Source organism: Schistocerca americana, chromosome 10, assembly GCF_021461395.2.
Source record: "Schistocerca americana isolate TAMUIC-IGC-003095 chromosome 10, iqSchAmer2.1, whole genome shotgun sequence".
Lineage (NCBI taxonomy): Eukaryota > Metazoa > Arthropoda > Insecta > Orthoptera > Acrididae > Schistocerca > Schistocerca americana.
This window is the reverse complement of record NC_060128.1, coordinates 93,907,567-93,930,371: the sequence shown is the minus strand read 5'-3', so window position 1 is coordinate 93,930,371 and position 22,805 is coordinate 93,907,567. Positions and strand designations below refer to the sequence as shown.

Here is a 22,805-nt window from a genome sequence, read left to right as displayed (position 1 = left end):
GCGTGCATCCGTGCGTCGCTGCGGTCCGGTCCCAGGTCGACGGGCACGTGCACCTTCCGCCGACCACTGGCGATAACATCGATGTACTGTGGAGACCTCACGCCCCACGTGTTGAGCAATTCGGCGGTACGTCCACCCGGCCTCCCGCATGCCCACTATACGCCCTCGCTCAAAGTCCGTCAACTGCACATACGGTTCACGTCCACGCTGTCGCGGCATGCTACCAGTGTTAAAGACTGCGATGGAGCTCCGTATGCCACGGCAAACTGGCTGACACTGACGGCGGCGGTGCACAAATGCTGCGCAGCTAGCGCCATTCGACGGCCAACACCGCGGTTCCTGGTGTGTCCGCTGTGCCGTGCGTGTGATCATTGCTTGTACAGCCCTCTCGCAGTGTCCGGAGCAAGTATGGTGGGTCTGACACACCGGTGTCAATGTGTTCTTTTTTCCATTTCCAGGAGTGTACTAGATTCTAGCTCGTACCGTAATCACACTCCCAAGGGAGAAATTGGATATGGATCAACCTTTGTATAGTTACTACTGCAGCAACCTCAACCACTGACTATACAGCCGGCTCGAATATCCAATAGTGATAACACCCTTACTATACACATCGTCGTGATCGAACAATGAGACGATTACACTACGAGTAGACGTATCCAAACATTCAGATGACAATGACCACCAATATCAAGCAGTACTTACAAGATAGGCCAATTTCGCTAACAACTCCAGTTATCGTACTACGGGTCGAATCATAGCATCAGTCCTCTTTAAATGCAGCACCTGTTTTTATTATGTCGAGATAAATGGCACATCTAGCTTGCAATTGTTCTCCCCACACAACGAAATTCTCACAACGCAGTATACAGGGTGATTCAAAAAGAATACCACAACTTTAGGAATTTAAAACTCTGCAACGACAAAAGGCAGAGCTAAGCACTATCTGTCGGCGAATTAATGGAGCTATAAAGTTTCATTTAGTTGTACATTTGTTCGCTTGAGGCGCTGTTGACTAGGCGTCAGCGTCAGTTGATGCTAAGATGGCGACCGCACAACAGAAAGCTTTTTATGTTATTGAGTACGGCAGATGTGAATCGACGATAGTTGTTCAGCGTGCATTTCGAACGAAGTATGGTGTTAAACGTCCTGATAGGTGGTGTATTAAACGTTGATATAAACAGTTTACAGAGAATGGGTGTTTGTGCAAAGAGAAAAGTTCTGGACGGCCGAGAACGAGTGATGAAAATGTAGCACGCATCCAGCAATGTTAGCGAATTGGCTGTTCCCTCAGCTCGAACAAGAAGCACAACAATTCATATTTCAGCAGGATGGAGCGCCACCACATTGGCACTTATATGTCAGTAACTACCTGAACGTCAACTACCCAAGGCGATGGATCGGCCGCCAGGCAGCCCGTGACAGAGCACTTCATCACTGGCCACCAAGAAGCCCTGATCTTACCCCCTGCGATTTTTTCTTATGGGGGTATGTTAAGGATATGGTGTTTCGGCCACCTCTCCCAGCCACCATTGATGATTTGAAACGAGAAATAACAGCAGCTATCCAAACTGTTACGCCTGATATGCTACAGAGAGTGTGGAACGAGTTGGAGTATCGGGTTGATATTGCTCGTGTGTCTGGAGGGGGCCATATTGAACATCTCTGAACTTGTTTTTGAGTAAAAAAAAACCTTTTTAAATACTCTTTGTAATGATGTATAACAGAAGGTTATATTATGTTTCTTTCATTAAATACACATTTTTAAAGTCGTGGTATTCTTTTTGAATCACCCTGTATTATCTCCGGAAAAGAATCGTAACCTTTTAATTAGTTACAAAATTTCAATTCCATATATCGTCGTGTTATGACTGAACTGTGATTTATTTTCAAAGAATATCCTTAAGTATTTATTTCATTTACTAGCGATTCATCAAGAACATTAACACATTTAATCACACTCTGTAAACATGGAAGTAGTTGCCAGGGAGTAACTGATGAAATCATAACTAAATTCCTTTTAACAAATGAGATTTTTATTCACTTTAATAGTGCCTAAAAGCATTTTTTAAAGAAACAGATTTAAAATTATAATCAGAAAGCACCCTCTAAATATCAAAGGCAGAAAGAAACAAGTTGTGACTGTACGGGCTTTCGGGCAGAGAACCTTGCCGCTCCCTTTTGACACGGCCGTAGTTACGACCGCTCACAACAGCCTCTGAACGACTGCACTGGTGCAAATCTGCAACACACCAGATTACTTTAAACTAAGAGTTTTAACAGTTTACACAAGCACACAAACTATGCACCTCCAGTAGGACGGATGGAAATGGTACAAAACACTAACAATTAAAATATCAACCTTGCCACCGAAGGTGCAACTTGATTTTAACTTCTAAGAAAAGTTTTACGGTGAAAGGGTGGCAACTTTATATGCTAAAGTGATCATTTAAATAAACGCCCAAGAAATGCAAACTCATATAAATTCTACAATTTTTTGTGTCAAAATATCCACGGGTGTGCTGCCGGTCTATAGTGTCCAACGGGCACAATATTTCGGCGATCATACACGTCGCCATCATCAGGTGAACTGACGGACTGAGCTCCTGTGAACGTGCCGGCACGGAGATCCGTACGCTATGGCTGCTCAGGGGGAACTGGGTTCGGTCGCGGCGGCGGCCGATTTAAATACCCTCCGCTCACGGCGCTCTCCCTTCGCCGTCCGCGCCCCGCGCCACAGTCGCGCGGTGGAACAGATTGCGACGGCGTCTGAGATGACGTCGGAGCGATGGCTCTGTCCGCCGTGGTCGTCACAACTATACGTTTGCTCGATATACTCTCGATTAACCCAATCGCTGGTTCCCAAGCCTTGCTACGATTATAGCCACAGTCACGGTTTATGAGGTCGTCATTGGTGCGAATTTCGATGGCCTCTCTAACAACGCTGCCCCAGTATCTCGACGTCTGTACCAGAATCCTCGTGCGGTCATACTCCATGGCGTGATTTTCCGACAAACAATGTTCAGCGACCGCCGACTTGCTCGGATACATCAGTCGAGTGTGCCTCTGGTGTTCACGGCATCGATCCTCGACGGAACGCATCGTCTGACCAATATACGACTTGCCACATTGACACGGAATCTGGTACACGCCGGCCTTCCTCAAACCGAGATCATCTTTGGCACTCTCTAATACATAGGGCGCGCACTATCTCTGACGCAGAGAGTCTACCGCAGGAATTGGAACATCTGAGAACTGTATTTCGAAAAAAATGGGTACTCAGAGTGGCAGATTCAACGTGCTCTCCGCCCAACCACTACAGCACAACCTGTGGAGATGGATGAAATCACGAGGGAGGAGGCAGGCACTGCGCTTATTCCATATACAGGCGCACTCTCGGGGAAAATCGCCCGCATTTTGAAGAAACGCCTGGTCGGAACTGTGTTTTGTCTTCCGAATAAAACTCGTGCACTGGTGGGGAGCGCCAAAGATGACCTGGGTTTGAGGAAGGCCGGCGTGTACCAGATTCCGTGTCAATGTGGCAAGTCGTATATTGGTCAGACGATGCGTACCGTCGAGGATCGATGCCGTGAACACCAGAGGCACACTCGACTGATGTATCCGAGCAAGTCGGCGGTCGCTGAACATTGTTTGTCGGAAAATCACGCCATGGAGTATGAACGCACGAGGATTCTGGCACAGACGTCGAGATACTGGAACAGCGTTGTTAGAGAGGCCATCTAAATTCGCACCAATGACGACCTCATAAACCGTGACTGTGGCTATAATCGTAGCAAGGCTTGGGAACCAGCGATTGGGTTAATCGAGAGTATATCGAGCAAACGTATAGTTGTGAGGACCACGGCGGACAGAGCCATCACACCGACGTCATCTCAGACGCCGTCGCAATCTGTTCCACCGCGCGACCGTGGCGCGGACGGCGGAGGGAGTGCGCCGCGGGCGGAGGGTATTTCAATCGGTCGCCGCCACGACAGAACCCAGTTCCCCCTGAGCAGCCATAGCGTGCCGGCACGTCCACAGGAGCTCAGTCCGTCAGTTCACCTGATGATGGCGACATGTATGATCGCCGAAATATTGTGCCCGTTGGACACTGCAGACCGGCAGTACACGCGTGGATATTTTGATTACCAACAATGATAATGGACTCAGTTAAGCGAGGAACAGAATGTAAGAGTTTGTTCAGGCGTGCTATAGCAAACTGGAAACATAATGATTAGATCTCCAGTAACCACCAAATTGCCTGTATTTTAGTGACACAGTTTACCCACCATTCCAAATAGTTCACAAACATTATCCATGAGACGATGATTGTCGATTTAGAGGACGGATCGGCGTATGATTGGATGCCCTAATGTTTGTTAAATCGGGAAGGTATATGTGCAGCAGCTGTTGATCTTGGAAGATGCGGAGTCCACAGCACACTCATCATGAAGGCTGGTTGGCTGGTTCGGGGGAGGGGACCAAACAGTGAGGTCATCAGTCCCATCGGATTAGGGAAGGATGGGGAGGGAAGTCGACCGTGCCTTTCACAGGCACCATCCCGGCATTTACCTGAAGCAATTTAGGGAAATTACGGAAAACCTGAATCATGACGCAGGTTTAAACCATCGTCCTCCCAAATGCGCGCGTCCAGTGTGCTAACCACTGCGCCACCTCGCTCGGTCATCATGAAGGTGTATGAACCGTGACTTTACTTTCAAAACCTTTTCTTAAGGAATTTACTTTATTTACTAGCGATTCATCAAGAACATTAACACATTTAATCACACTATGTGAGCGTGGAAGTAGTTGCCAGTGGGTAACTGGCGTTCTACGGATCGGAGCGTGGAATGTCAGATCCCTTAATCGGGAAGGTAGGTTAGAAAATTTAAAAAGGGAAATGGATAGGTTGAAGTTAGATATAGTGGCAATTAGTGAAGTTCGGTGGCAGGAGGAACAAGACTTTTGGTCAGGTGAATACAGGGTTATAAATACAAAATCACACAAGGGTAATGGAAGAGTAGGTTTAATAATGAATAAAAAAAACAGGAGTGCTGGTAAGCTACTACCAACAGCATAGAGAACGCATTATTGTGGCCAAGATAGACACGAAGCCCACGCCTACTACAGTAATACAAGTTTATATGCCAACAAGTTCTGCAGATGATAAAGAAATTGATGAAATGTATGATGAGATAAAAGAAATTATTCAGGTAGTGAAGGGAGACGAAAATTTAATAGTCATGGGTGACTGGAATTCGACAGTAGGAAAAGGGAGAGAAGGAAACATAGTGGGTGAATATGGATTGGGGGAGAGAAATGAAAGAAGAAACCGTCTGGTAGAATTTTGCGCAGATCATAACTTAATCATAGCTAACACGTGGTTCAAGAATCATAAAAGAAAGTTGTATACCTGGAAGAATCCTGGAGATACTAGAAGGTATCAGATAGATTATATAATGGTAAGACAGAGATTTAGGAACCAGGTTTTAAATTGTAAGACATTTCCAGGGGCAGATGTGGACTCTGACCACAATCTATTAGTTATGAACTGTAGACTAAAACTGAAGAAACTGCAAAAAGGTGGGAATTTAAGGAAATGGGACCTGGATAAACTGATTAAACCAGAGGTTGTACAGAATTTCAGGGAGAGCATAAGGGAACAATTGACAGGAATGAGGGAAAGAAATACAGTAGAAGAAGAATGGGTAGCTCTGAGGGATGAATTAGTGTAGGCAGCAGAGGATCAAGTAGATAAAATGACGAGGGCTAGTAGAAATCCTTGGGTAACAGAAGAAATATTGAATTGATGAAAGGAGAAAATATAAAAACACAGTAAATGAAGCAGGCAAAAGGGGATACAAACGTCTCAAAAATGAAATCGACAGGAAGTGCAAAATGGCTAAGCAGGGATGGCTAGAGGACAAATGTAAGGATGCAGAGGCTTATCTCACTAGGGGTAAGATAGATACTGCCTACAGGAAAATTAAAGAAACCTTTGGAGAAAAGAGAACCACTTGTATGAATATCAAGAGCTCAGACGGAAAAACAGTTCTAAGCAAAGAAGGGAAAGCAGAAAGGCGGAAGGAGTATATAGAGGGTCTATACAAGGGCTATATACTTGAGGACAATATTATGGAAATGGAAGAGGATGTAGATGAAGATGAAATGGGAGATATGATACTGCGTGAAGAGTTTGACAGAGCACTGAAAGACCTGAGTCGAAACAAGGCCCTGGGAGTAGGCAACATTCCAATACAAATACTGTCGGCCTTGGGAGAGCCAGTCCTGACAAAACTCTACCATCTGGTGAGCAAGATGTATGAGACAGGCGAAACACCCTCAGACTTCAAAAAGAATATAATATCTCCAATCCCAAAGAAAGCAGGTGTTGACAGATGTGAAAATTATCGAACAATCAGTTTAATAAGTCATAGCTGAAAAATACTAACGCGAATTCTTTACAGACGAATGGAAAGACTGGTAGAAGCCGACGTCGGTGAAGAGCAGTTTGGGTTCCGTAGAAATGTTGGAACACGTGAGGGAATACTGACCCTACGACTTATCTTAGAAAATAGATTAAGGAAAGGCAAACCTATATTTCTAGCATTTGTAGACTTAGAGAAAGCTTTTGTCAATGTTGACTGGAATACTCTCTTTCGAATTCTGAAGGTGGCAGGGGTAAAATACAGGGAGCGAAAGGCTATTTACAATTTGTACAGAAACCAGATGGCAGTTATAAGAGTCGAGGGGCATGAAAGGGAAGCAGCGGTTATGAAGGGAGTGAGACAGGGTTGTAGCCCGTCCCCGATGTATATTGAGCAAGCAGTAAAGGAAACAAAAGAAGAATTCGGAGTAGGTATTAAAGTCCATGGAGAAGAAATAAAAACTTTGAAATAAAAACTTGTAACTCTGTCAGAGACAGCAAAGAACTTGGAAAAACAGTTGAATGGAATGGACAGTGTCTTGAATGGAGGATATAAGATGAACATCAACAAAAACAAAACGAGGATAATGGAATATAGTCGAATTAAGTCGGGTGATGCTGAGGGAATTAGATTAGGAAATGAGACACATAAAGTAGTAAAGGAGGTTTGCTGTTTGGGGAGCAAAATAACTGATGATGGTCAAAGTAGAGAGGATATAAAATGTAGACTGACTATGGCAAGGAAAGCGGTTCTGAAGAAAAGAAATTTGTTAACATCGAGTATAGATTTAAGTGTCAGGAACAACAACAACTGATGAAAACAAATTCGCTTTCAACAAATAGAAATTTTATTCGTAAAAACTTTTTCCTTTAATAAAAAAACAGATTTAAATTATTATAATCAGAAAGCACCCTCTAAATATCATCTACAATATATTCAGAGACAGAAATAACAATTTTTTTTTTCACGACCGCTCGCAACAACCTCTGAAAGACTACACAGGTGCAAATCTGCAACACACCAGATTACTTTAAACTAAAAATTTTAACAACTCATACAAACACATAAACTATGCACCGCCTAAGAGGTGTACACTCACATTAAAAGAAATTACTTGCCACCGAAAGTGCAACTTGTTTTTAAAAGTAAACTCTTACGGTGGAAGGGTGGCAACTTTATATGCTAAAATGACCATTTAAATAAAAACCCATGAAATGCAGTCTTACATAAAATGTACTAACATGCTCTACATTACACGTAAACCGCCTCTCAAGATGATGGGCAAGATAAGACATATTTCAGGGATTCGGCCTTTACACCTTAATTCTATCTATTCATTAACACCGAATCCGACAAACATGACAGAGGCAGCTATTAACGAACGGCAGACCGACAGACTGACACTAACTGCCTAACAAATGCGGACGAGAGACAGACGAGCAAGTTGGGGACGAGAGAAAAATTGTTCAAATGGCTCTGAGCACTATGGGACTTAACTTCTGAGGTCATCAGTCCGCTAGAACTTAGAACTACTTAAACCTAACCAACCTAAGGCCATCACACACATGCATGCCCGAGGCAGGATTCGAACCTGTGGGGGCGAGAGACTGGCCAAGAAAACAAGTAGAATTTAACAAGTAAATGAAGCAACATACCACGAATCACTTAACTTTTAATAAACTGCGAGGACCTGGCGCAGCACCCCCAAAACGCTCTCCCGAACCGTCCGCTGCCAGCCGCTTCAACGGACGCAGGAAGGCGCGCCGATCTCCCGTCCCACGGCGTCGCAGCTCGCAGCGGCCAGACAGATGTCGTGGGTTGACTCCTGTTGCTCTCGTGTCGACCGCGAAGCCACTACCCCTCGCTATACGGCGCGGCCCACTGGACTCACGTGGCGACCTCACATGCGCCGACGCTCAAGACGGACAAGTCATCCTGTGTCTCAGTGCGCGACCGACGAACCGATCGATCCAACCGCCAGTGACCGTTGCCTGAGCAACTCGAGCAGACTGGCGGCCTAACGCGCAGACTCAGATGCAGGAACTCAGCCCCTACCGGGCGCCCATTCGCTGAGTTCTCTTACTGGCGGAGTGGAAAGTCTCTCATTTATCCGGCTTTAAAGGTTGATCCGAGCGACGGACATACTACTACTCCGAACGACAGACAGACACTAACTGCCTAACAAATGCGGACGAGAGACAGACTAGCCAGCTGGGGACGAGAGACTGACCCAGACTGACTGACTGGTGAGTTTTTTTTCCGTTATTGTTTTCAATTCCCCCCGAAGGGGGTGGGCTGGCAGCAGCTTAGTACGCTGCTCTACAACCTACAGACTTTTATTTTAAAAAATGGAAGAAGAAAAGAAACAAGAAAAACAGGCGATAAAAAGGTGACATAAAGTGTAAAATGGCGGAAAAATGCGGAAAGTTAAAACAGAAGGCAAAAGGGGTTGGCAATTTTAATAAAAGACACAGGAATCAGACAAGTAACGTAGTACACACACAATTAAAAAACACGGCGACAGTCTGGTCTCTGTTCGCAAGAGATAAAAAGCACACCCAGCGACAGTAAGATGGCCGTTCGCAACACTTCCCAAAAAAACACAACACGGAACACTCACTGTAAAACACTCACTGTAAAACACTGCACGAAAAGGGTGGCACAAATACGACACTCCCGAGCGAAAGGCAGATGGGGGGGGAGCGGGACCTGGAGGAGGGGGAAGAACAAGGAGGGAGGAAGGAAAAAAAACGAAAAGGGGGGGGGGGGACCAAGAAGGGAGAGGACTAATAAAGGGGGGGAGGGGCAGGGCAGACGCGAGAGGGAATGAGAGGAGGCAGAGGAGGGAAATGCAAAAGGACTTGGGGGAGAGAACGGGGCAGAGAGAGGGGAGGTGGGGAAGAAAGAGGATGGAAGGGGCAGAGAGGGAGCCCGGGAAGAGGACAGAGGAGAGTGAGGATCAGATTTGATAGGAGGGATAAATGGAGGGAGAGAGGGCATCATCTGGGATGGGGAGTTGATGGAAGCCACCTTGGGAAAGGAGATGAAGGGTGTAGACATGGAGGGTAGGGGGGACACAACAGTGAAGTCGTGGCAGGGGACAGGGATGAGAGGAGCAACCAGTGGGTGAGGGGGATCAAGGCGGCGGGAGGTGTAGAGGATGCGGATATGTTCGAGGAATAGGAGCAGATGGGGGAAAGGAATGAGATCATAGAGGATCCGCGTGGGGGACGGGAGGCGTATACGGATAGCGAGGTGGAGGGACTTTTAGAATTTGGGGGGGGGGGGGGCTGACTGGCGAGCTCATAGCACATGAACAGCCAACCTTTCCCCTTTCCCACCAGAGGGAGTCACCAAAGCTGCGACTGCCACAGCGGTGCCACCGCCAGAAACGGAGGGCGACTGCTTCACACTACGTGCTGCGGCGTGCTCTTCAAAACAGCAATTTTTTTTTACCACGGCTCAGTGCAGAAGAAAAGATGACTCTTGGTCTCTGAAAATATGGTTCATGTTGACGGTAACCCGCCCAACTTCGCAGAACTAAGTCTGGCGTGAACTGCACTTTCCACAGCCTGTGGATTAAAACCCTTGCTGGGCCGTTAGCACATTCAACGTCCTGCACATCTGCAGCTATTCTGGTAGTCCATACTTTGCTAAAACAGTGAACTATACGCAACAACACTGTACTACATGTACTACCGTACACGCAGTCCAGACACAGTAATGTGCAGAATCGTGCTAGGAACAACGTCACTGGGAACAGGAATGGCATCAGATGGAGTTTTTGGACGAATCCAGGTTCTATTTGTTTCAAAATAATTGGTTCACTGTGGACAGGGGGAACGGCATCACACTGACTGCATTCGCTCAAGACATATGAACCGTGACTTTGTTTTCGAAATCTTTTCTTAAAGCATTTATTTACTAGCGATTCATCAAGAACATTAACACATTTAATCACACTATGTGAGCGTGGAAGTAATTGCCAGAGAGTAACTGATGAAAATGAAATTACCTATAACAAATGGGAATTTTATTCATAAAAACCTTTTCAAAAACAGATTTAAAATTTATTAGCAGGAAAGCACCCTCGAAATATCAAGTTACAATTTTATTTAGAGGCAGAAAGAACAATACTGACAGTATGAGCCTTCGGGCTGAGAAACTTGCCGCTCCCTTTCGACACGGCCGTAGTCACGACCGCTCACAACCACCTCTGAAAGACTACGCTGGTGCAAATCTGCAACACACCAGATTACTTTAAACTAAAAATTTTGACAACTCACACAAATACATTAACTCTGCGCCCCAAGAGGGATGGAAATGGTACAAACACTCACACTAAGAAATTATTTGCCACCAAAAGTGCAATTTGTTTTTAAAATGAGTCTTACGGTGGAAAGGTGGCAACTTTATAAAAATGACTATTTAAATAAAACTCGTGAAATTCAGACTTACATCAAATGTACAACATGCTCTACACATATACCACCTCGCAAGATGATAAGCAAGATAGAAACATATTTCAAGAATTCGGCCTTTAAGCAATAAATTCGTCAACACCGAATCCTACAAACATGACAGAGGCAGCTATAAATGTATGTCAGATTGACAGGGGGTGGGGGGTTTACTAAACAACCCAAACCGCAGATTGCTCTAAACCTCCCCACCTCCACAAGGGAAAAACGGACCACCCAATTCACAAATAACCACCTTCCCGCGGGTGGGCAAACGGATAAGAATGGTGGGACGACCCCAAAACCAAGCGGCTGGTGACGTCACCAAGAAAACAAGTAGAATTTAACAAGTAAATGAAACAACATATCTCCAATCACTTAACTTCTAATAAACTGCGATTTCTGTCGAAGACCTGGCGCAGCACCCCCACATCTCTCCCCCGAACCGTCCGCTGCCAGCCGCTTCAACGGACACAGCGAGGCGCGCCGATCTCCCGTCTCACGGCGTCGCAGCTCGCACCGGCCAGCCCGATGTCGTGGGTTGACTCCTCTTGCTCTATTGCTCTACTTGTTTCAAAATAATGGCTACATGTTGGTTCACTGCGGACACGGGGTGCGGTATTACACTGACTGCATTCGCTCAAGACATACAGCGCCAACGCAACGTCTTACAGTGTGGTGTGCTATTAGGTACAACCACGGATGGTGCGTGTCCAGGGCACTGTCACCAGAGTGACCCACGTGAATGACATCCTGCCACCCACAGCCACACCCTTTGTGCACAACACAGCAGACGCCATTTTTCAGCATGACAATGCACGACCACATGTTCCTTAAGAAAGCGTGCCTTCTTGGTGTCAGAGGATGTCAGCCTTTTGCCGTGGGCCGCCAGATCACCAAACTTGTCGCCAGTCGAAAATGTGTCGGACATGGTGAGACGATGACTGTAGCGCTGTGTTCCAATGCCAGCCATCACAGATGAACTTTGGAACCAGGTGGATGCTGCATGGATGGCTGTACCACAGGACGCCGTTCGCTTCGTACAGGCAGAGATTGCCATCACACACGGAACAAGTTATGAGGGACTCTGCGTACTAGGCAACAAAACACACGCTGAGCCTAAGTGACTGAATTAATATAATAACACACTCCGTCTTCAGGCCACGAGTAGCCTACCGGGACCATCCGACCGCCGTGTCATCCTCAAGGTGGATGCGGATAGGAGGGTCGTGGGGTCAGCACACCGCTCTCCCGGTCGTTATGATGGTATTCTTGACCGAAGCCGCTACTATTCGGTCGAGTAGCTCCTCAATTGGCATCACGAGGCTGACTGCACCCCCAAAAATGGCAACAGTCCATGGCGGCCTGGATTGTCACCCATCCAAGTGCCGACCACGCCCGGCAGCGCTTAACTTCGGTGATCTCACCGGAACCGGTGTATCCACTGCGGCAAGGACGTTGCCTAAGTGACTGAATTGCTAATAATTTCTGCAGAACATACTGTTGTACATATCCTGTGAATACGAACATCCCATCTCTAGCCGTTCAAGGTGTTACATGAGTGTGTATACGAGGTCGTTCAATAAGTAATGCCCTACATTTTTTTTCCTCAGAACATATTTATTGTGAAGTGTCACACTTTGGTGACAGTATACGTCAACATGTCTTGTCCATGTCCTACTTTTCTACGTAGTCTCCATCACGTTGTATGGCCGTACGCAAACGTCGTGAAAGACCTCTTCTCCTGCAGGCGTAGCCATGTTTACACTGCATGGCTGACACTCTCGTCATCTTCAAAGTGTGTTGACAGTACAGAATCTTTAAGCGGCCCAGAGATATGTAAGTCCGAGGGTGCCATCTCTGGACTGTAGGAAGTAATGGCCGCTATCGACAGGGGATCTCAAGTTGATTCCGTATTCCTAGATTTCCGGAAAGCTTTTGACACCGTTCCTCACAAGCGACTTCTAATCAAGCTGCGGGCCTATGGGGTATCGTCTCAGTTGTGCGTCTGGATTCGTGGTTTCCTGTCAGGAAGGTCGCAGTTCGTAGTAATAGACGGCAAATCATCGAGTAAAACTGAAGTGAAATCAGGCGTTCCCCAGGGAAGCGTCCTGGGACCTCTGCTGTTCTTGATCTATATAAATGACCTGGGTGACAATCTGAGCAGTTCTCTTAGGTTGTTCGCAGATGATGCTGTAATTTACCGAAGACCAGTATCAATTGCAAAGCGATTTAGAAAAGATTGCTGTATGGTGTAGCAGGTGGCAGTTGACGCTAAATAACGAAAAGTGTGAGGTGATCCACATGAGTTCCAAAAGAAATCCGTTGGAATTCCATTACTCGATAAATAGTACAATTCTCAAGGCTGTCAATTCAACTAAGTACCTGGGCGTTAAAATTACGAACAACTTCAGTTGGAAAGACCACATGGATAATATTGTGGGGAAGGCGAGCCAAAGGTTGCGTTTCATTGGCAGGACACTTAGAAGATGCAACAAGTCCACTAAAGAGACAGCTTACACTACACTCGTTCGTTCTCTGTTAGAATATTGCTGCTCGGTGTGGGATCCTTACCAGGTGGGAGTGACGGAGGACATCGAAAGGGTGCAACAAAGGGCAGCTCGTATGGTATTATCACGTAGTAGGGGAGAGAATGTGGCAGATATGATACGCGAATTGGGATGGAAGTCATTAAAGCAAAGACGTTTCTCGTCGCGGCGAGATCTATTTACGAAATTTCAGTCACCAACTTTCTCTTCCGAATGCGAAAATATTTTGTTGAGCCCAACCTACATAGGTAGGAATGATCATCAGAATAAAACAAGAGAAATCAGAGCTCGAACAGAAAGGTTTAGGTGTTCGTTTTTCCCCCGCGCTGTTCGGGAGTGGAATGGTAGAGAGATAGTATGATTGTGGTTCGACGAACCCTCTGCCAAGCACTTAAATGTGAATTGCAGAGTAATCACGTAGATGTAGGGTAGATGAGGCAATTATGTCCAACCAAGTTTGGCGATGTGTTCCCGGGTTGTGAGACATGTGTGTGGACTCGCATTACCGTGATGGAACAAGATTTCTGCTGCGTTCTTGTCAGATCGATCAGTGTCTTCATGTATGGCTCTGAATTGATGGTTGACACTCTTTGCATCACATCCACGAGAATATCGCCATGACAATCTCAGAAGACTGTCACTGTGACTATTGCGACAGATGGGGTTGTTTCGAATTTCCTCTTTCGGGGTGAATGAGGCTGATGTCACACCGTAGACTGCCTTTTTGTTTCCGGCGCAAAGTGGTGCACCCAGCTTCCGTCCCCCGTAACTATCCGTGGCAGAAAGGCCTCTCCGTCAGTCTCAAAAAGCTCCAACAATTCAGATGAAATGGCCTTTCTTTGAATCTTGTGGTCCGCTGTGAGTATTCTTGGAACCCATCGCGAGTACCTCTTTGAATATCCGATCATTACGGACTCACTTCTAATTCTGACCGACAACTGCAGAGCCAATTGTCGAGTTGTGATGCGCCGGTCGGCACGAATAATGGCATCCGCACAATTCAGCACTTCTGGAGCAGTGGCTGTGACAGCGTCGCTGATCGTCGAGCTCTGGTTCTGCATTTCTGTGAGGCTGTGACTTTCTTTACCCATCGCCCAACTGTTCTATCAACTGCAGCATCGTCATACACTGGATGTTCACCACAGTTTCTTTTCCTGCACACAAGAAATCAATAACAGCACGCTGCTTGTAACGTGAGTCGTATGTAGACGCCATTTTGATGCTGTACTACGGCTCTGCCATCTGCCGGAACGGTTCGTAGCTTCACCGGCTCACAGAACAAACACCAGATGTGGAGCACCAACAATGGTTAAATCAAAAGGCTGTGAGCACTATTGGACTTAACATCTGAGGTCATCAGTCTCCTAGAACTTAAAACTACTTAAACCTAACTAACCTAAGGACATCACACACATCCGTGACCAAGGCAGGATTCGAACCTGCGACCGTAGCGCTCGCTCGGTTCCAGAGTGTAGCGCCTAGAACCGGACGGCCACTCCGGCCGGCGGCATGAAAGGGAAGTAGTGGTTAGGGAGTGAGACAGGGTTGTAGCCTATCGCCGATGTTATTCAATCTGTATACTGAGGAAGCAGTAAATGAAACAAAAGAAAAATTCGGAGTAGGTATTAAAATCCGTGGAGAAGAAATAAAAACTTTGAGGTTCGCCGATGACATTGTAATTCTGTCAGAGACAGCAAAAGACTTTGATGGACAGTTGAACGGAATGGAGAGTGTCTTGGAAGGAGGATATAAGATGAACATCAACAAAAGCAAAACGAGGATAATTGAATGTAGTCGAATTAAATCGGGTGATGCTAAGGGTATTAGATTAGGAAATGAGACACTTAAAGTAGTAAAGGAGTTTTGCTATTTGGGGAGCAAAATAACTGATGATGGTCGAAGTGGAGAGGATATAAACCGTAGACTGGCAATGGCAAGGAAAGCGTTTCTGAAGAAGAGAAATTTGTTAACATTGAGTATAGATTTAAGTGGCAGGAGGTCGTTTCTGAAAGTATTTGTATGGAGTGCAGCCATGTATGGAAGTGAAATATGGACGATAAATAGTTTGGACAAGAATAGAATAGAAGCTTTCGAAACGTGGTGCTACAGAAGAATGCTGAAGATTAGATGGGTAGATCACGTAACTAATGCGGAGGTATTGAATAGAATTGGGGAGAAGAGGTCATTCTCTCACAGCTTGACTAGAAGAATGGATCGGTTGGTAGAACATGTTCTGAGGCATCAAGGGATCACCAATTGGAGGGCAGCGTGGAGGGTAAAAATCGTAGAGGGAGACCAAGAGATTAATAGACTAAGCAGATTCAGAAGGACGTAGGTTGCAGTAGGTACTGGGAGATGAAGATGTTTGCACAGGATAGAGTAGCATGGAGAGCTGCATCAAACCAGTCTCAGCACTGAAGACCACAACAACGGAACATAAAACGTAAATCATCTGAAATGGGAACCTGTAGACACTTATTGGATGTCGAGCTGAGGTACTAACGTGCAAATTCCAGACTTCGTCGCTCATGAACAGCACTCAGCTTCTATGCACGAACCAGGCACCTGCAGGAACGTTAGCTGAAGGGGTGTTGAGGAGACGTTTTTATAAGCACCTTGGCTCATATGGACAGTCAGTTGCCCAGCACTTAAAAGTGTATTCGTCTGCACACATCTGTCCAACCATCATTCACCCCTGTCATGTATGGCCCATGGTACACCACAGTTGCCTTGGAGCATGTTTTGGATAGTCTCATTTTGCCGCAAATGGTATACTTTAACCATGGCAGCACCCAAACTGTCTACAAACTTAGCCGTTTTCTAAATGCTTTCACTCTTGTCCAGGAAGCCGATGATCATGATCTTTTGGACGTCAGATAAATTGCTCCATTTCCGCTTTGCGACAACGATGCCATCTTTTCTGCATCTCCAACACACTTCATGTAACCTCCACTGCTAGTGCTGCCATCTATCACCTGTGGGAGATTATTGCACGTTCGCATCGGTCACACACAATGGTTACATTACCGTGACTCGATGCTACGGTCGCAGGGTGGAATCCTGCCTCGGGCATGGATGTATGTGATGTCCTTAGGTTAGTTTGGTTTAAGAAGTTCTAAGTTCTAGGAGACTGATGACCTCAGATGTTAAGTCCCATAGAGCTTAGAGCCAATGTGACTGGACTGTGTTTACTAGTAACCAGAAACGTCCCCCAACACTATTACTGCCAGAATTGCTTGATGTAGAATGATCGATCAACAAACAATTGCAAAAACCCTTCCACCTGTCCCAGAACCGCAATTCCACAAGCAATACCGAATCCTCATCCCCCTCCAAAAACTGTACCAAGACTTTAAATCAAAGCCTCCCCCCAAGCAAAGCAGAAAAAGTTGAAGTTCCTCGCCAATCAAACTTTCCACTCCGTTCTCAGCCCCATAGTTGAAGACATCAGCCATTTCCTGACATTCCTTCACGACTTTCATCTGTTGGACGATCCTACATCCTATGCCAAATGATCCTTTGCATCCGCCTCCTTCCCTCTAAACGAAAAAGCAACCTAGTTTCACAGTCAATTATGTATGGTTTTCATCTGGCCCAACTCAGTTTGTTTCTCCCCACACTTTCGTCATTATCATAATAAACCTCATATTCCCTCTCTCCCTCTCCCAGCCTACATGTCTCACATGATCCAATGGCCTAACCCTATAAAATCAATCCTGTCCACAGCTAATTGTCTAATGGCTACCGTTGCTGCCTCTGTATCATGGGGTTCTGGGTTAGAGTCCTGGCTGGGTTGGGGATTTTCTCTGCCCAGTGACTGGGTGTTTGTGTTGTCCTCATCATTTCATCATCATCATCATCACTCGCAACAGTGCCTGGATTGGAATGTGTACAAGTTGGACTCTGTGAAAATTGGGCCTTTGCATGGGCGCTGATGACCGCATAGTTGAGCACCCCACAAACCAAACATCATCATCAACCTGCATCAACCTGCAGAGCCTCCCACATCCTATGCTTCATAGCTGCTTATTCAAGCACTACCATTAGCTTAGTCGTCCTTTCCCCATTTAGCCCATCCACGACTTCTGGGGTGCTATTCATCTACAACCAGTGATGCCTCCAGCGCAACAACATCACCTAAATGCCTGCAACAGCACCATGAATATCGCCCAGTGGAGCACATGCAACAGCATCGTCAACATCACCAGACATACATACCTTCAGCAACATCACCTTTACCACCAACTGGAGTAAGTGCAACAACATCTTCACCTGGAATATCTGCAGCAGAATTATCGGCATCATCACTTGGAGTGTCATCAGTAGCACCAACACCTCCCGTTGGAGTACCAGCAGCAGCACGATCAACATTGGAGTGCCACCAACTGCACCATCAACACCACCACCATCAGCAGAATCACCTGCACCATGAAATGGAGTACCTGCAACAGCATCATCCAACATCGTCACATGTACCAGGCATCCCCAATATCATCATGTGGAGTACCAGCAGCAGCACTGTTAACATGAGAACAAAGATAATAACTCCCATTATTTAACTTTTAATCTTCACAGTTATGTCATTGTCACACATACGAAAGTCATGTATTTTTAAATATACGGAGTGATTTTGTTAAATGGAGACAAATTGCAAGAAACCTTCTCTGAGAGGATAAGGAATGACATAGATCATGTGGGATTATGGCCAGAAAGGTATTCCGAGGGAGGTACACCCACATGAAAGTCGATCTTTGATGGTGAGCCCTGTATCAGCAGCAGATGGGTAGCCCGCCAGTATGCCAGAGGACCATGTGGAACATTTCTCAACGTCAGTTGGCGCTGTCCATAGAACTCACAACGCTTGCAAATCTATCTACTGACTAGCCACTCTGGGTACAGTTTTGTCCATGGATTGTCACACAGACCACCACTGTGCTCAGACATCTGTCATCCATCCTACTCACAGATGAGGTCACCTCTGTACAAGGGGCGGAATCATGAACCATCAAAACGCCCACCTTTGGGCTAGGGAGAATCGCCACAGTATGGTGACAGCAAACCACCAGCATTAGTTCAGCCTCGAATTGTGGACAGGGATTGCCTGCGACTACCTCGTGGACAAACATCCATTCACCGTGACACACAGGAGAGGCATATCTGCACTAAATGCGTATGACAATGCTTCTTCTGCTGGAAGACATGTCTTTGGTGGTATGAAAAGGTGATATGGCTGCCATGTAATGGTGCTCCATCTCAGTGCCCTCTACACTGTGGAGTTAAAACACCAGCAGAGACAGACCCTTCACACTTTCCATCACTGAAACCCACGCTCTCTCAAAGATCTTTTCAGCTCCACTTTCAAATGGGTGTTCCTCGTTTGGGACAGATTTCAGACCGTACCATCCAATGACGTTTTTTGCTCCTTATCCTGCTAGGAAACGTTTCTTTCATTTTGTCCACATTTTGCAAAATCACTCTGTACATTGTTTTGTATTTTTACTTTGTGGAAACATTTTTAAGGACATTTGAAGTAACGAATGAACCGCTGAAAGGAACGAAATTTACATTGAAGAGCCAAGGAAGCTGGTACAACTGTCTAATATCGTGTAGAGCCCACGCGACCACGCAGAGTACAGAAACACGAAGTAGCATGGACTCGACTAATGTGTGAAGTAGTGTTGGAGGGAATTGACACCAGAAATCCCGCAGGGCTGTCCATCAATCCGTAAGAGTACGAGGGGGTGGAGATCTCTTCTGAACAGCACATTATAAGGTGTCATAGATATGCTCAATAATGTTCATATCTGCGGAGTTTGGTTCGAATGGCTCTGAGCACTATGGGACTTAACATCTGAGGTCATCAGTCCCCTAGAACTTAGAACGACTTAAACCTAACTAACCTAAGGACATCACACACATCCAAACTAACCTAAGGACACGTCCATGCCCGAGGCAGGATTCGAGCCTGCGACCGTAGCGGTCGCGCGGTTCCAGACTGTAGCGCCTAGAACCGGTCGGCCACCTAGTCCGGCTGTGGAGCTTGGTGGCCAGCGGAGGTGCTTAAACTCGGAAGTGCATTTCTGGATCAGCCATAGTGTACGGATCTCCGTGCCGGCACGTTCACAGGAGCTCAGTCCGTCAGTTCACCTGATGATGGCGACATGTATGATCGCCGAAATATTGTGCCCGTTGGACACTGTAGACCGGCAGTACACCCGTGGATATTTTGATTATCAAATACGCAGGGAGAAACTCAAGAATCACAACAATTCTGGACGTGTTGGGTGTCGCATTATTCTGCTGGAACTGCCCAAGTCCGTCGGAATGCGCAACGGTCATGAATGGATGCATGTGATCAGACAGGATGCTTACGTACGTGTCACCTATCAGAGTCGTATCTAGACGCACCAGAGCTGCGCGGGATTAGCCGAGAGGTCTTAGGCGCTGCAGTCATGGACTGTGCGGCTGGTCCCGGCGGAGGTTCGAGTCCTCCCTCGGGCATGGGTGTGTGTGTTTGTCCTTAGGATAATTTAGGTTAAGTAGTGTGTAAGCTTAGGGACTGATGATCTTAGCAGTCCCTTAAGATTTCACACACATTTTTGAGACGTATCAGGGGTCCCATATAACTCCAACTGCAGCACTCCAGCTGCAACGGTCCTCTGCTGACATGGAGGGTCCATGGATTCATGAGGTTACCTCCGTACCTGTACACGTCCATCCGCTCGATACAACTTGAAACGAGACTCGTACGACAACGCAACATGTTTCCAGTCATCAACAGTCCAATGACGGACCCAGGCGAGGAGTAAAGCTTTTAAGCTTTTTGTCATGGAGTCATCAAGGGTACACGAGTGGGCCCGTATCGATGATGTTTCGTTGAATGGTTCGCACGCTGTCACTTCTTGATGGCCCAGCACTGAAATCTGCAGCAATTTGCGGAAGGGTTGCCCTTCTGTCTCGTTGAACGATTCTCTTCAGTCTTCGTTGGTCCCGTTCTTGCAGCACCTGTTTCCGGCCGCTGCGATGTCGGAGATTTGATGTTTTACCGATTCGTGTTATTTACGGTACACTCGAGAATTGGTAGTACGGACAAATTCCCACTTCATCGCTGCCTCGGATGTGCTCTGTGTCATCGCTCGTGCGCCGACTATAATACCACGTTCAAACTCACTTAAATCTTGATAACCTGCCATTTTAGCAGCAGTAACCGAGCTAACAAATGCACCAGACACTTATTATAGGCGTTGCCGACCGCAGCACCGTATTTTGCCTGTTTGCATATCTCTGTATTTGAATGCGCAGGCCTATACTAGGTTTTAGGCGCTTCAGTGTAATTTCCGCATTAAAGGGCAACATCTGTTAATTGGGTACCATGTTTACTTTCCAGTTTACAAACGTTGCCTCCATTTCACAATTTCCCGCAGCACTTTCTGAACGGTAGAGCATGGAATATTCAGTTGTCGTGAGACAGCTCGTGCAACTAGAAGGTCGTACATTGTGTGGAGAATTCTCAGCTACGGCTACAGTAACTTCTTCAGCAACTCGTGGCGCAGTTGGCAGTCCGCCTCTCCTAGGAGCAATCCCCAAATCGCTAGTTAATACTGTTGTGAATTGGCAGGAGCCAATTCACGGGGTTTGGAGGAGGCCGAAAGGCACGCGTTTAAGCTCACGCAGGCTGGCGTGAGGTCTGGAACAGGTCAGAGAAATAAGACTAACAAAACAGGAGGTAACTGGCAGAATACTTAACTTTAATCCACAATTGGTGAACATCTCTCTTGACAGCACATGCTTCAGAAGATAAATATCAATTGAATACGGCGCCTTGCTAGGTCGTAGCAAATGACGTAGCTGAAGGCTATGCTAACTATCGTCTCGGCAAATGAGAGCGTAATTTGTCAGTGAACCATTGCTATGAACGTCGGCTGTACAAGTGGGGCGAGTGCTAGGAAGTCTCTCTAGACCTGCCGTGTGGCGGCGCTCGGTCTGCAATCACTGACAGTGGCGACACGCGGGTCCGACGTATACTAGCGGACCGCGGCCGATTTAAAGGCTACCACTTAGCAAGTGTGGTGTCTGGCGGTGACACCACAAATACGAAGTTCCGAATCCTCTTCTCTAGCGCTCCGCGTTCAGTTAAGGCAGTCAGACTCGCAAAGAGCAGTGCTACTGTAGTTTTAATAAAATCAATTTTATGAATAAAATCCTGCTCACCTTCTCCAGACGCGTCTGTAATGGACATTCACGCTTGTGTTTCAGCCCTACGTCGCCGTATCAGTACCGAGCTCTAACGGCAAGTCATGGCACTAATTACGATGGTTGTCGAGAAAGTAATGCACGGCGGTTATTTTTTATTTTTTTTTCCTCAGCCGAGGACAATTCTATGAATGCGAGACGTTACGCATATACAGGGTGTTTCAAAAATGACCGGTATATTTGAAACGGCAATAAAAACTAAACGAGCAGCGATAGAAATACACCGTTTGTTGCAATATGCTTGGGACAACAGTACATTTTCAGGCGGACAAACTTTCGAAATTACAGTAGTTACAATTTTCAACAACAGATGGCGCTGCAAGTGATGTGAAAGATATAGAAGACAACGCAGTCTGTGGGTGCGCCATTCTGTACGTCGTCTTTCTGCTGTAAGCGTGTGCTGTTCACAACGTGCAAGTGTGCTGTGGACAACATGGTTTATTCCTTAGAACAGAGGATTTTTCTGGTGTTGGAATTCCACCACCTAGAACACAGTGTTGTTGCAACAAGACGAAGTTTTCAACGGAGGTTTAATGTAACCAAAGGACCGAAAAGCGATACAATAAAGGATCTGTTTGAAAAATTTCAACGGACTGGGAACGTGACGGATGAACGTGCTGGAAAGGTAGGGCGACCGGGTACGGCAACCACAGAGGGCAACGCGCAGCTAGTGCAGCAGGTGATCCGACAGCGGCCTTGGGTTTCCGTTCGCCGTGTTGCAGCTGCGGTCCAAATGACGCCAACGTCCACGTATCATCTCGTGCGCCAGAGTTTACACCTCTATCCATACAAAATTCAAACGCAGCAACCCTTCAGCGCCGCTACCATTGCTGCACGAGAGACATTCGCTAACGATATAGTGCACAGGATTGATCACAGCGATATGCATGTGGGCAGCATTTGGTTTACTGACGAAGCTTATTTTTACCCAGACAGCTTTGTCAATAAACAGAACTGGCGCATATGGGGAACCGAAAAGCCCCATGTTGCAGTCCCATCGTTCCTGCATCCTCAAAAAGAACTGGTCTGGGCCGCCATTTCTTCCAAAGGAATCATTGGCCCATTTTTCAGATCCGAAACGATTACTGCATCACGCTATCTGGACATTCTTCGTGAAT

General features: G+C 46.4%; 1 protein-coding gene across 1 annotated transcript in view; it reads left to right on the top strand.

Moving 5' to 3' along the window:
- The window catches only part of LOC124552265 (POU domain, class 4, transcription factor 2-like), a 121,507-nt gene extending 103,514 nt beyond the window's left edge, over positions 1-17,993 (top strand). Inside the window, exon 2 of the mRNA XM_047126545.1 lies at positions 17,506-17,993. Coding sequence (XP_046982501.1) covers positions 17,506-17,993 — 488 coding nt within the window. The remainder of the gene's footprint in view (positions 1-17,505) is intronic.
- The last annotated feature ends 4,812 nt before the right edge of the window (positions 17,994-22,805 follow it).